Raw genomic sequence first — 14,752 nt, forward strand, 5'->3', positions numbered from 1 at the left:
ATTTTTTTTAATTTTAATTTTGCTTTGAATTTTAATTTCCATTTTAATTTCTTCCCCCCGTGCCCATTCCACCCCGCGGGAATTCCCGGTGCTCCGCCCCAGTCTCGCGGCACCTGCGGCACCTCCTGGCCAGGACCAATCAGAAGAAACCCAAATTGCGCAAGAAACCCAAGCCCCAGAGCGAGGAGATCCCGGGTAGGGAGCCCGGGGCTCGTTAATTAATGGGGGTAATTAATGGCGGCCAGGTAGGCCCGGTGCCCTATGGGTAATAATTATATTATTAATGGTATTAGTAGTATTAGTGATGGTATTAATATTGGCATTAGTAGTATTAGTATTGGTATCAGGAGGATATAATTAGTTTATTAATTAGGGTAATTAATAGGGGTCAGATAGACTTGGTGTCCTGTAGGTAATAATGTTATTATTAATAGTATTAGTGTTGGTAGTAATTAATAATGTTATTATTAATAGTATTAGTAGTCTTAGTGTTGGTATTAGTATTGGTATCAGAAGTTATATTATTAGTCTATTAATTGGGGTAATTAATAGGGGTCAGATTGACTTGGTGTTCTCTAGGTAATAATATTATTATTAATAGTCTGAGTAGTATTAGTGTTGGTATTAATGTTAGCGTTAGTGGTATTAGTATTGGTATCAGTGGTGATATTATTAGTTTATTAATTAGGGTAATTAATAGGGGTCAGATAGACTTGGTGTCCTGTAGGTAATAATGTTATTATTAATAGTATTAGTAGTATTAGTATTGGTATTAGTAGTGATATTATTAGTTTAATAATTGCGGTAATTAATGGGGGTCAGACAGACTTGGCATCCTGTAGGTAATAATGTTGTTATTAATAGTATTAGTGTTGGTAGTAATTAATAATGTCATTATTAATAGTATTAGTAGTAGTTGTAGTAATAGTATTAGTGTTGGTATTAGTATTAGTGTTGGTATCGGTAGTGATATTATTAGTTTATTAATTGGGGTAATTAATAGAAATCAAATAGACTTGGTGTCCTGTAGGTAATAATGTTATTATTAATAGTATTAGTGTTGGTAGTAATGAATAATGTTATTATTAATAGTATTAGTAGTATTAGTGTTGGCATTAATATTAGCATTAGTAGTATTAGTATTGGTATTAGTAGTTATATTATTAGTTTGTTAATTAGGGTAATTAATAGGGGTCAGATAGGCTTGGTGTCCTGTAGGTAATAATGTTATTATTAATGGTATTAGTAGTATTAGTGTTGGTATCAGTAGTGATATTATTAGTTTATTAATTAGGGTAATTAATAGGGGTCAGATAGACTTGGAGTCCTGTAGGTAATAATGTTATTATTAATAGTATTAGTGTTGGTAGTAATTAATAATGTCATTATTAATAGTATTGGTCGTATTAGTGTTGGTATTAGTAGTATTAGTATTGGTATCAGGAATTATATTATTAGTTTATTAATTAGGGTAATTAATAGGGGTCAGATAGACTTGGAGTCCTGTAGGTAATAATGTTATTATTAGTAGTATTAGTAGTATTAGTGATGGTATTAGTATTAGTATTGGTATCAATGGTGATATTATTAGTTTATTAATTGGGGTAATTAATAGGGGTCAGACAGACTCGGTGTCCTGTAGGTAATAATGTTATTATTAATAGTATTAGTAGTATTAGTGATGGTATTAATATTAGTATTAGTAGTGTTAGTGTTGGTAACAGTAGCAATATTATTAATCTATTAATTGGGGTAATTAATAGGGTCCGATAGAATTGGTGTCATTTATGTAATAATATTATTATTAATATTAATAGTAGTATTAGTGTTGGTATTAATATCAGCGTTAGTATTATTAGTATTGGTATTAATAGTAATATTATTATTCAATTAATTGGGGTCATTAATAGGGGTCAGAGTTGGTGCCTCTTATGTAATAATATTATTATTAATAAAATTAGTAGTGTTAGCAGATTAGTGTTGCAATTAATATTAGCATTAGTACTAATATTATTATTATGTTAATAATATTAATTAATAGTGATTAATAGGGGTCAGATAGAGTTGGTGTAATTGATGTAATAATATTATTAATATCAGTAGTATTAATACTATGAGTGTTAATAGGATTAGTGCTTGCATTAATATTAGCATTAGTATTATTAGTATTGGTTATTAATAATGATAAATGCATAATTATACCATTAAATATTAAAAACATTAATAATTAGTAATCAATAAACATTAATATTAACAATATTAAATATTTTATTATTAATATTTATTAATACGTACAGTATTTATGAAACTATTAATTTAATAGATATAATCAAGAAAATTATATTTAATTAAATAATTTTATTAATAATATTAGAAATTAATAAATTTTAATTATTATTTGATATTACTTTAATAATTAATAGATATCATAAGATTTAATTAATAGAATTTGAATAACTTAATTATATAATTAATATAATTTAATTAATGATTTTAATTTAATATTGCCATTAGTTTAATTAATTAATTAGTACAAATAACTTAATTGACCCTCGGGATCTCCGCTGGGATTGAGGGAATTTGGGATCCACCGAGGAGGAACCTCCAGGGAAGGGCCTGGGGAGCTCCAGGAGGGGCTGCTCCTTCAGAAACCCGGATCCGATCCCACAAAGTCCCACCAGGTCCCACCAAATCCCATGAAATCCCATCAGATCCCACAAAGTCCCACCAGATCCCATGAAATCCCATCAGATCCCATGAAGTCCCATCAGATTCCACCAGATTCCATGAAATCCCACCAGATCCCATGAAGTCCCACCAGATCCCGCCAAATCCCACAAAGTCCCACCAGATCCCATCAGATCCCACAAAGTCCCATCAGATCCCACCAGATCCCGTGGAATCCCACGAAATCCCACCAGATCCCACAGAGTCCCACCAGATCCCACCACCCCCACCCCCGGAGGTCCTTGGTCCCTCTCCTCCCAGGCTGCATCCCGAAGTCCGGCCGTGTCTCCGCCCGTGTCTCCAGTTGGGATGTTCCTCACAGGGCCCTTCCCAGCCCGACCGTTCCACCACCATCGGATTCCAGGGTTTGAGGCCACCCGCTCGGGGATGTCCAGAAGGTCCCACCAGGTCCCCAGAGCTTCTCCTGGGATGGTCCAGAAGGTTCCACCAGGTCTCCAAGGCTCTGGGAATGATGCAGAAGGTTCCATTAGGTCCCCAGGGTTGTTGGGATGGTCCAGAAGGTCCCACCAGGTCCCAGAGCTTCTCCTGGGATGGTCCAGAAGGTTCCATCAATTCCCCAGGGCTGTTGGGATGGTCCCACCAGGTCTCCAAGGCTCTAGGAATGATCCAGAAGGTTCCATTAGGTCCCCAGAGCTTCTCCTGGGAATGATCCAGAAGGTCCCAGCAGGTCCCCAGGGTTGTTGGGATGGTCCAGAAGGATCCACCAGGTCTCCAGAGCTTCTTCTGGGATCATCCATAACGTCCTGCCAGGTCTCCAGGGCTTCCTCTGGGATGGTCCAGAAGGTTCCACCAGGTCCCCGGGGCTGTTGGGATGATCCAGAAGGATCCACCACGTCTCCAGGGCTTCTTCTGGAATGTTCCAGAAGGTCCCACCAAGCCTGAAGGGTTGTCAGGATAGGCGTTATCTCCTCACTGGAGGACACCAGGAGGAGGAGATGGGATGAGGACGGAAGTGGTGGGGTCTGGAGAAGATGGGATGGGAGTGGTGACCATGGCAGTGGTGGCCCCCAAAAGCCACCCAAGATGGAGCCACCATGGAGCTCCAGAGCTCCACCTTTGGTGGTTTCTCCAAGGTTCTTGTGACGTTTGAGGTCCTCCTCAAGCCCTTGGTGACAAGGATGGAGATGGAGGACATCAGGAAGAGGGGATGGGATGAGGATGGAAGTGGTGGGGTCTGGAGAAGATGGGATGGGAGTGGTGACCATGGCAGTGGTGGCCCCCAAAAGTCACCCAGGTTGAGGCACCACAGAGCTCCAGAGCTCCACCTTTGGTGGTTCCTCCAAGGTTCTTGGGAGGTTTGAGGTCCTCCTCAAGCCCCCTGTGAGTGGTGACAAGGATGGAGATGGAGCAGCACCATGGGGAGGGGAAGGGATGGGAAAGGACCTCTTCCAGCTCCTGGAGGTGACATCCCGCCATCCTGGAGGTGACATCCCACCACCCAGCGTGTCTTCTCTTGCAGGGGTGGCCATCAGCACTTATGCCAAGTACTGCTACAACAAACTGCAGAAGGCGGCGCTGACCGGGGCCAAGAAGGTACCAGGAGATGGGGTGGGCTCGGGAAGGGGTGGACAAGGAGGTCACCTCCCACCGGGGTCGTCCAGGAGCTCCTGGGATTCGGGAAGGGGCTGGAGGAGGGAGGGAGGTGGTGGCGGGTGGTGATTGTGGTTAGGAGAACTTCTGGAGAACTTCTTCTGGAGACCAGGAAATCTTCTGGAGTGCATCTAAGGACCTTCTAGAGAACTTCTGGGAACCTTCTGGAATATTTCTGGAGAACTGCTTGTAGGGAGCTTCTGGGAAGATTTTGAGGATCTTCTGAAGAACTTCTAAGAACCTTCTGGGAACCTTCTGGAAAGCTTGAAAGGATCTTCTGGGCACCTCTTGAAATCTGTCTGAGGATCTTCTGGAGAACTTCTGAGAACTTTCTGAAGACTTTTGGAGACCTTCTGGAAATTTTCTGGAGAGTTTCTGAGAACCTTGTGAAGACCTTTAGGGGACCTTCTGGGAACCTTCTGGAAACTTTCTAAGGACCTTCTGTGGGTCTCCCGAGGACATTCCAGAGACCATCTGGAGATCTTCAGACCTGAAAACCTTGCAGGGAGGACCTTCTGGGAGTTTTCTAAGGAACTTCTGGAGAACCTTGGGGATTCTTCTGGAGACCTTCTGAAGACTTTCTGGAGACCTTTTAAGGACATTCTGTGGATCTTCTGAAGACATCCTGGAGACTGAGGATCTTCTGGAAACTTTCTGGAGATCCTCTGGGAATTCTCTGAAGATCTTGTAGGGATCTTCTGGAAACCTTCTAAGGATCTTTGGGAGAACACCTGAGACTATTCTAGAGACCTTCTGAAGACTTTCTGGAGACCTTTTGGGGATTTTCTGGGGACTTTCTGAAGACATTCCAGAGACCAACTAGTGATCTTCAGGAGACCTTCTGCAAACTCTCTGGAGACCTCCTGGGAGCTTTCTAAGGAACTTCTGGAGACGTTCTGGAAAATCTCTGGAGACCTTCTGAAAACCTCATAGGGAAGGACGTTCTGGGAACTTTCTAAGGAACTCCTGAAGACCTTCTGGAAGCCCAGCGCCGATGTTCAGCTTTCCAGAAGCATCCCAGAGTTGTGGCTCCTTCTCCTCTCCTGGCAAAATCCATCGGTGGAGATCCTCCAGCGTGGCCATGGTCCCACCAAGCTCCATAGGGTTGGATCCTCTTCTGAATCAAGATGGTGGATGGATGGATCCATGGATGGATGGATGGATGGATGGATGGATGGATGGATGATGGATGGATCCATGGATGGATCCATGGATGGATGGATGGATGGATGGATGATGGATGGATCCATGGATGGATCCATGGATGGATGGATGGTGGGTGGATCCATGGATGGATCCATGGATGGATCCATGGATGGATGGTGGAACCACCTTGACCACATTGCCCGGAATCCATCCATGGCTCCATCACAACCCTTATGAAGCTCAACCAGGGGGGTGGTGTGATTGAGGAGATCCAACCCTGGCCACCACGGAGGCCACCGGTGACCTCTGGTGTCTCCTGCAGGGCCTGAAGAAGCCGAACATCGAGGAGATCCGTCACGCCAAGAACGCCGTCTTCAACCCATCCATGTTCGGCAGCTCCCTGCAGGACATCGTGGCCATGCAGAAGGAGCGGTACCCGGACCGGCAGCTGCCCTGGGTGCAGACCCGGCTCTCCGAGGAGGTCCTGGCGCTCAACGGGGACCAGACCGAGGGCATCTTCAGGTAAAGCCACCCCACGGTCATGGGGACATCTCATGGTGGTGGCAAGCTGGAGGTTCTCACAAGAATTGTCTCAAAATGGGGCAAGTTCACGTTTTTTGGTGTTCTCTGGTGGGTGCTCCAAGATCATGGGGGTGTCTTTATGGTGGCCACCAGAGTCATGGCAAGGTCTTGGTGGCACCATCCACTGGGTCCCTCCAACTTCTCCTTGGGGGTTTCTCCATGGGGGCCACCAGTGATTGCAGGGTCTTAGTGGCACCAAGCTCCCAAAACGGCTCCAAGGCCATGGAGGTTTCTCCACAGTGGCCACCAGAGTCATGGTGGGGTCTTGGTGGCACCATCCAAGTGGGTCCCTCCAACTTCTCCTCACTCCATGGTGACCGCCACAGGCATGGTGAGGTCTTGGTGGCCACCATCCACTGGATTCCCTCTACTTCTCCTTCCTCCAAGGCCATGGGGGTGTCTTCATGGTGGCCACCTGTCATGGTAGAGTCTTGGTGGCACCATCCCCGGGGTCCCTCCATGAAGGCTTCTCCACAGTGGCCACCAGAGTCATGGTGGGGTTTTGGTGCCACCAGCCAAGTGGATCCTCCCAACTTCTCCTTACTCCAAGGCCATAGAGGTTTTTCCATCGTGACCACCAAAGTCATGGTGGAGACTTGGTGGCACCATCCAGTGGGTCCCTCCAGCTTCTCCTTGATCCAAGACCATGGAGGTTTCTCCACAGTGGCCACCAGAGTCATGGTGGGGTTTTGGTGGCACCAAGCTCCCAAAACGGCTCCAAGGCCATGGAGGTTTCTCCATGTTGACCACCAGTCATGATATGGTTTTGGTGGCACCAAGCTCCCAAGATGGCTCCAAGACCACGGAGGTTTCTCCATGTTGACCACCAGTCATGGTGGGGTTTTGGTGGCACCAAGCTCCCAAGATGGCTCCAAGGCCATGGAGGTTTCTCCATGTTGACCACCAGTCATGATGGGATCTTGGTGGCACCAACAATCTCCCAATATGGCTCCATGGAGGTTTCTCCATGGTGTCCCCCAAGATGGGGTCTTGGTGCCATGCCCAGCTGATGTCCCCTCCTGGTCCTCCTGGAGCACCCAAAGCTGTCCAGCTGGGAGGTCCCCATCGGTCACTCGGCCACCGACGCTTCTTCCCCCCACAGGGTCCCCGGTGACATCGACGAGGTCAACGCCCTCAAGCTGCAGGTGGACCAATGGAAGATCCCCACCGGCTTGGAGGACCCGCACGTTCCCGGTAGGACCTCGGGGCGATGTTTCGGTGGGAGCAGAACCTCCATGTAGAAGATCTCACACCTTCTCCTGTTCCCCGTGTCCTCTCCAGCGTCACTGCTGAAGCTGTGGTACCGCGAGCTGGAGGAGCCGCTGATCCCGCACGACTTCTACGAGCAGTGCATCTCCCACTACGAGAACCCCGAGGCCGCCGTCGCCGTCGTCCACTCCCTGCCCCGGATCAACAAGATGGTGCTGTGCTACCTCATCCGCTTCCTCCAGGTACAGCAGAACCTCCTGCCGGCCCGCCAGGCGGCCTCCAGGTCTGGTTCCTTCTCCTGAGGTGGTTTTGGGTTCTTTGAGGTCATCATGTGGTGGCCAAGAACCAGGAGTTCCACCAAGCCTATCATCTCCATCTTTCTCCTCCCACCCCATGAGTTCCTTCTCCTGAGGTGGTTTTGGGTTCTTCAACTTCATCACATGGTGACCAAGAACCAGGAGTTCCACCAATCCCATCCTTTCCATCTTTCTCCTCCCACCCCATGAGTTGGTGCTCCTGGTTCATTCTCCTGAGATGGTTTTGGGTTCTCCAACTTCACCACATGGTGACCCCCATCTCCCTCAAGAACCAGGAGTTCCACCAACCCCAGCACCTCCATCTTCCTCCTCCCACCCCATGAGTTGGTGGTCCTGGAGAACCTCCGGGTTCCTTCTCCTGAGGTGGTTTTGGGTTCTTCGAGGTCACCATGTGGTGGCCAAGAACCAGGAGTTCCACCAAGCCTATCATCTCCATCTTTCTCCTCCCATTCCATGAGTCCGTGCCCCTGGTGACTCTCCTGGTTCCTTCTCCTGAGATGGTTTTGGCTTCTCCAAGAGCACCATGAGAAGAACCAGGAGTTCCACCAATCCTATCACTTCCATCTCCCTTCTACCACTCATGAGTTCATGCTCCTGGTTCCTTCTCCTGAGGTGGTTTTGGGTTCTCCAAGGTCACCATGAGAAGAACCAGGAGTTCCACCAATCCCATCACCTCCATTTTCCTCCTCCCACCCCATGAGTTCATGCTCCTCATTGACCCTCTTGGTTCCTTCTCCTGAGATGGTTTTGGCTTCTCCAAGAGCACCATGAGAAGAACCAAGAGTTCCACCAAGCCCATCACTTCCATCTCCCTTCTACCACTCATGAGTTCATGCTCCTGGAGACCCTCCTGGTTCCTTCTCCTGAGGTGGTTTTGGGTTCTCCAAGGTCACCACGTGGTGACCCCCATTTTCCCCAAGAACCAGGATGTCCATGTGGTACTTCCACCCATCTCCCACCAGTCCCATCCTCTCCATCTTCCTCCTCCTACCCCATGAGTTCATGCTCCTGGTTTATTCTCCTGGTTCCTTCTCCTGAGGTGGTTTTGGGTTCTCCAAGGTCACCACGTGGTGAAGAACCAAATCCACATGGTCCTTCCACCCCTCTCCCACCAACCCCTTTTGACCTCCACCTTTTCTCCTCCCACCACCTCCAGGTCTTCGTGCAGCCGGCCAACGTGGCCGTCACCAAGATGGACGTCAATAACCTGGCCATGGTGATGGCCCCCAACTGCCTGCGCTGCCAATCGGACGACCCGCGGATCATCTTCGAGAACACGCGCAAGGAGATGTCCTTCATCCGTGTCCTCATCCAGCACCTGGACACCAGCTTCATGGAGGGCGTCCTATAGCGGCTGCCACCGCGCCGTCCCCACCCCGCCACCGGCCCCCTGTCCCCTCCGAGGGTCAAAGTCCCCAGGTGGTGGCACCTATCTCCACCAAGAAACAGGAGATCCGTGAGGTTCTCCACCACGTGGTGAGCACCATGTCCACCAAGAACCGGGAGGTCTGTGAGGTTCTCCAAATTCACCATGTGGCGAGTTCCATCATCACCAAGAACAGGTCTGTGAGGTTCTCCACCACGTGGTGAGCTCCATCTCCAAGAACCGGGAGGTCTGTGAGGTTCTCCAAATTCATCATGTGGTGAGTTGCATCTCCACCTAGAACCAGGAGTTCCATGCGGTTCTCCACCACGTGGTGAGCTCCATCTCCATCAAGAACCGGGAGGTCTGTGAGGTTCTCCAAATTCATCACGTGGTGAGCTCCATCTCCACCTAGAACCAGGAGTTCCATGTGGTTCCCCACCACGTGGTGAGCTCCATCTCCAAGAACCAGGAGGTCTGTGAAGTTCTTCACCATGCGGGAAGCTCCATCATCACCAAGAACCGAGAGGTCTGTGAGGTTCTCCACCACGTGGTGAGCTCCATCTCTGCCAAGAACCAAGAGGTCCGTGAGGTTCTCCAATCTCACCACGTGGTGAGCTCCATCATCACCAGGAACCTGGAGGTCTGTGAGGTTCTTCACCACGTGGTGAGCTCCATCTCCACCAAGAACCGGGAGATCTGTGAGGTTCTCCAAATTCCACCACGTGGTGAGTTCCATCATCACCAAGAACAGGTCTGTGAGGTTCTTCACCATGTGGGGAGCTCCATCTCCACCAAGAAACAGGAGATCCATGTGGTTCTCCATCACGTGGTGAGCTCCATCTCCGCCAAGAACCGGGAGGTCTGTGAGGTTCTTCACCATGTGGGGAGCTCCATCTTCACCAAGAACCAGGTCTGTGAGGTTCTCCAACTTCACCACGTGGTGAGCTCCATCTCCACCAAGAACCAGGAGTTCCGTGAGGTTCTCCAACCTCACCACGTGGTGATCTCCATCTCTAGCTGGACCTCATGGATGGAGGGCATCCAGGGATTGTCTCCGTCCTTTCCCGCCCGGACAAGGAGAAGTCCTTGAGGTCCATCCCGACCTTCTGGCTGTGTCACTGCCTGGTTCTTCGCTGGGGGAGTCACGAGGAACATCCTGGCTCTGTGGGGTCTCCACGGGGTTGGGGAGGTGGGAGAAGGTCATCTGGACACCGGGGACTACAATGACAAGGACCTGGGAGGTCCCCATGAGAGTGGTGGCCCTGGGGGGGTTGTGGTGGCCGATTGTCCAGCCTGGAGAAGTTGGGTGGGCTGGATGTCCCCACATGTCACCATGTCCATCCTGTCCCACACACGTTGGCACCACCAGGACCTGTCCTGGAACCCCACCGGGTCTGTTGGACCTGTCCCAGGACCTCCCACCTGCTCCTGGTTCTTCTGGGCCCATCTTGGTGTCCATCCAACTCCTGGAGCCATCTTGGGGTCCATCATCTCCTCCTGGCCCTCCTGAGCCCATCACAGGGTCCATCATCTCCTACTGGTCCTACAGGAGCCATCTTGGGGTCCAGCATCTCCTCCTGGCCCTCCTGAGCCCATCACGGGGTCCATCATCAACTCCTGGATCTTGGAGTTCATCATCTCCTCCTGGTCCTCCTGGGGCCATTTTGGGGTCCACCATCAACTCCTGGAGCCATCTTGGGGTCCATCATCTCCTCCTGGCCCTCCTGAGCCCATCACAGGGTCCATCATCTCCTCCTGGTCCTCCTGGGGCCATTTTGGGGTCCACCATCAACTCCTGGAGCCATCTTGGGGTTCATCATCTCCTCCTGGTCCTCCTGGGGCCATTTTGGGGTCCACCATCAACTCCTGGAGCCATCTTGGGGTTCATCATCTCCTCCTGGCCCTCCTGAGCCCATCATGGGGTCCATCATCTCCTACTGGTCCTACAGGACCTATCTTGGGGTCCAGCATCTCCTCCTGGTCCTTCTGAACCCATCCTGGGGTCCACCATCAACTCCTGGAGCCATTTTGGGGTTCATCATCTCCTCCCGGTCCTCCTGCGGCCATATTGGGGTCCTCCCTCAAGTCCTGGAGCCATTTTGGGGTCCGTCATCTCCTCCTGGTTCTCCTGGACCCATCTTGGTGTTCATCTTCTCCAGGCCCTCCAGGTCTCACCTTGGTGTCCATCTCCTCCTGCTGGACCCATCCTGGTGTCCCCAGTGTCCTCCAGGACCGATCCTGGTGTCCCTGATCTCCTCCTGAACCCACCTTGGTGGCCCCCATCTCCTCCAGGTCCAACCCTGGTGCCCCCAGATCTCCACCTGGTCCTGCCCAACCCACCTGGGCACCACCATCTGCTCCAGATCCCACCTGAGCACCCCCCAAATCCCTCCGGGTCCTCCTGGTCCCCCCACATCTCCATCAGGTCCCATCCTGGTGACCCCAACCAACCTTGGTGCCTCCACCTCTTCCAGGTTTCACCTCGGTGACCCCAAATCTTCTCCAGGTCCCACCTTGGTGCTCCCGTCACTTCCAGGACCCATCTTGGTGACCCCAAATCTCCTCCAGGTCACGCTTGGGTGCACTCAATCTCCTTCAGGACCAACCTTGGTGCCCCCATCTTCTCCAGGACACCATCATCTGCTCCAGGTCCACCTGAGCACCCCCCAACTTCCACCAGGTCTTCCAGGACCCACCTTGGTGCCCCAACCTCTTCCAGGTCCTCCAGATCCCACTTGGTGACCCCAAATCTCCTCCAGGTCCCACCTTGGTGACCCCCAGCTTCCAGCAGGATCTCCTTGGTGACCCCACCACTTCCAGGTCCCACCTTGGTGCTCCCGAATCTCCTCCAGGTTCTCCACATCCCACCCCGATGGACGCCCCAGTCTCCACCAGGTCCCACCTTGGTGACCCCAAATCTCCTCCAGGTCCCACTTTGGTGACCCCAAATCTCCTCCGGGTTCCACCTTGGTGACCCCAAATCTCCAGGTCCCACCTTGGTGCCCCCACCTCTTCCAGGTCCCACCTTGGTGACCCCAAATCTCCTCCAGGTTTGACCTTGGTGACCCCCAACTTCCAGCAGGTTCCACCTTGGTGACCCCAAATCTTCTCCAGGTCCCACCATGGTGACCCCAAATGTCCTCCAGTTTCCACCTCGGTGACCCCAAATCTTCTCCAGGTCCCACCTTGGTGACCCCACCTCTTCCAAGTCCCACCTTAGTGACCCCAAATCTCCAGGTCCCACTTTGGTGACCCCAAATCTCCTCAAGGTCTCACCTTGGTGACCCCCAATGTCCAGCAGGTCCCACCTTGGTGCTCCCGAATCTCCTCCAGGTTCTCCACATCCCACCCTGATGGACTCCCCAGTCTCCTCCAGGTCCCACCTTGGCGACCCCAGATCTCCTCCAGGTTTGACCATGGTGACCCTAAATCTTCTCCAGCTTCCACCTTGGTGACCCCCAACCTCCAGCAGGTTCCACCTTGGTGACCCCAGATCTTCTCCAGGTCCCACCTTGGTGACCCAAATGTCCAGCAGGTCCTACCCTGGTGACCCCAAATCTCCAGGTCCCACCATGGTGACCCCAAACCTTCTCCAGGTTTGACCTTAGCTCCTCCAGGTTTGACCTCGGTGACCCCAAATCTTCTCCAGGTTCCACCTTGGGGTGGACCCCCAATCTCCAGCAGGTTCCACCTTGGTGACCACAAATCTCCTCCAGTTTCTGCCTTGATGACCCAAAATCTGCTCCAGGTCCCACCTTGGTGACCCCCAACTTCCAGCAGAACCTCCTTGGTGACCCCAAATCTCCAGGTTTGACCTTGGTGACCCCAAATCTCCTCCAGGTCCCACCTTGGTGACCCCAAATCTCCTCCAGGTCCCACCTTGGTGACCCCCAATGTCCACCAGGTCCCCCAAAATGGAGAGGTCCCCACAATGGGGGGGTCCCCAAGATCCTGAGATGGTCCCCAAGGCAGGGAGGGGGTCCCCAAAATGGCGGGGGGTCCATGGAGGGGAGGTCCTCAAAATGGGGGGGTCACCAAGGTGGGGACAGTCCCCAAAATGGGGGGCTTCCCATAGGGAGGTCCCATGGGTGATGTCCCCAAAATGGGGACAGTCCCCAAAATGAGGGGTCCCATGGAGGGGGTCCCCAAAATGGGGGTGGTCACCAAAGCTTGAAGGGTCCCCAAATTGGAGAAGATCCCCAAAATGGGGGGGGTCCCATGGAGGGGGTGCCCAAAATGGGGGGTCCCATAGTGGGAGGGGTCCCATGGGTGATGTCCCCAAAATGGGGACAATCTCCAAAATGAGGGGTCCCATGGAGGGTGTCCCCAAAATGGCCAAAAATGGGGGGGTCCCAATGTGGAGAAGGTCCCCAAAATGGGGGGTCCCTTTGAAGGTCCCCAAAATGGGGGGGTCACAAAGGTGGGAGGTTCCCCAAATGAGGGGTCCCCAAAATGGGGGTGGTCACCAAAATGGGGGGGTCACCAAGGTGGGGATGGTCCTCAAAGTGAAGAAGGTCCCCAAAATGGGGGGGTCCCATGGGTAGGAGACAATCAAAATGGGGTCACCAAGGTGGAGAAGGTCCCCAAAATGAGGGGGTCCCCAAAATGGGGGGTCCCTTGGAGGGGATCCCCAAAATGGGGACAGTCCCCAAAATGGGGGGGTCCCCAAAATGGGGACGGTCCCCAAAATGGGGAATCCCCAAAATGGGGGGTCCCAAAATGGAGGGGGTCCCCAAAATGGGGACAGTCCCCAAAATGGGGGGTCCCAAAATGGCTCCCCACGGCCTGGGGGGGTCCCCAAAGTGAAGAAGGTCCCCAAAATGGTGGGGTCCCAAAATAAGGAGTCCCATGGGTGGGTCCCCAAAATGGGGACGGTCCCCAAAATGGGGGGTCCCAAACTGGGGGGTCCCCAAATTCGGGTGGGGGTCCCCAAATCGGGGTGCGGGGGGGGGGTCCCCAAACTGGGGGTGTTGGGGACAACCCAGCGCTACCTCCCAGCTCTGCTCACTGCCAGGGGACCCCCCCTTTTCTTCGTTAAGTTTTAACTAATTCATTCTTAATTAATCCCTGGGGCTCATTCATTAATTTTTCAATCATTTCCCGCCCTTTTTTTTTTCTCCGGCCGGTTTTTTTTTGGGGGGGGGATTTATTTTTATTTTTTATTTATTATTATTATTATTAAAAAAAATATGGAAAAAATAATAATTTTAAAAAATTTAAAGGGGACGGACCCGGCCCTCGCTCCCTCCCCGCGGTTTTCCCGGGATTCCCCCGGTCCCGGGAATTCCCTCGGGAATTCCTTCGGGAATTTTCCTCCCCTTCCCCTCCCCCCCCCCAAAAAAAAAAGGGGAGGTTAAATTTTGGGGTCCCTCCCAAAAAAGGGGCCCCCAAATTCTGTATTTAGGGGGGAGGGGGCTCCGGCTCCCCCCCCCCCGCCCCACCGCGTGTGAATAAAGCTCCGTATGGAAAGCGCTGCTGGTTCCTGGTGCCTTTGGAGCGGGAATTTGGGATGGGAGGCGACAATTTGGGATTCCGGCTGTCCCCAAGTGTCCCCAAGTGTCCCCAGGGCCGCGTCCCTCCGGTTCCCCCGCTGCCCGTTCCCGCCCGGAACCTTTTTACTGCCGCACCAACCTCAAGGTGCTCCCCGCATTCCGGTCCCCCATGTCCGTACTTCCGGTCGCCGCTGTCGCGACAGAGAAGCCGCGAATGTTTTTATGCCCTGGACCAGCGGGGCTTTTTATAGGGGAATCTATGGGGGAAAGGCCCAAAAAGGCGCCCTAAAACCCCACAGGGG

General features: G+C 51.6%; 1 protein-coding gene across 1 annotated transcript in view; it reads left to right on the top strand.

Annotated features, from left to right (window-relative positions):
* The window catches only part of ARHGAP39 (Rho GTPase activating protein 39), a 109,279-nt gene extending 94,843 nt beyond the window's left edge, over positions 1–14,436 (top strand). Inside the window, exons 6-11 of the mRNA XM_064399650.1 lie at positions 103–195; positions 4,208–4,281; positions 5,807–6,006; positions 7,169–7,260; positions 7,348–7,517; positions 8,749–14,436. Coding sequence (XP_064255720.1) covers positions 103–195; positions 4,208–4,281; positions 5,807–6,006; positions 7,169–7,260; positions 7,348–7,517; positions 8,749–8,943 — 824 coding nt within the window. The 3' untranslated portion in view covers positions 8,944–14,436. The remainder of the gene's footprint in view (positions 1–102; positions 196–4,207; positions 4,282–5,806; positions 6,007–7,168; positions 7,261–7,347; positions 7,518–8,748) is intronic.
* The last annotated feature ends 316 nt before the right edge of the window (positions 14,437–14,752 follow it).

Source organism: Passer domesticus, chromosome 1, assembly GCF_036417665.1.
Source record: "Passer domesticus isolate bPasDom1 chromosome 1, bPasDom1.hap1, whole genome shotgun sequence".
Lineage (NCBI taxonomy): Eukaryota > Metazoa > Chordata > Aves > Passeriformes > Passeridae > Passer > Passer domesticus.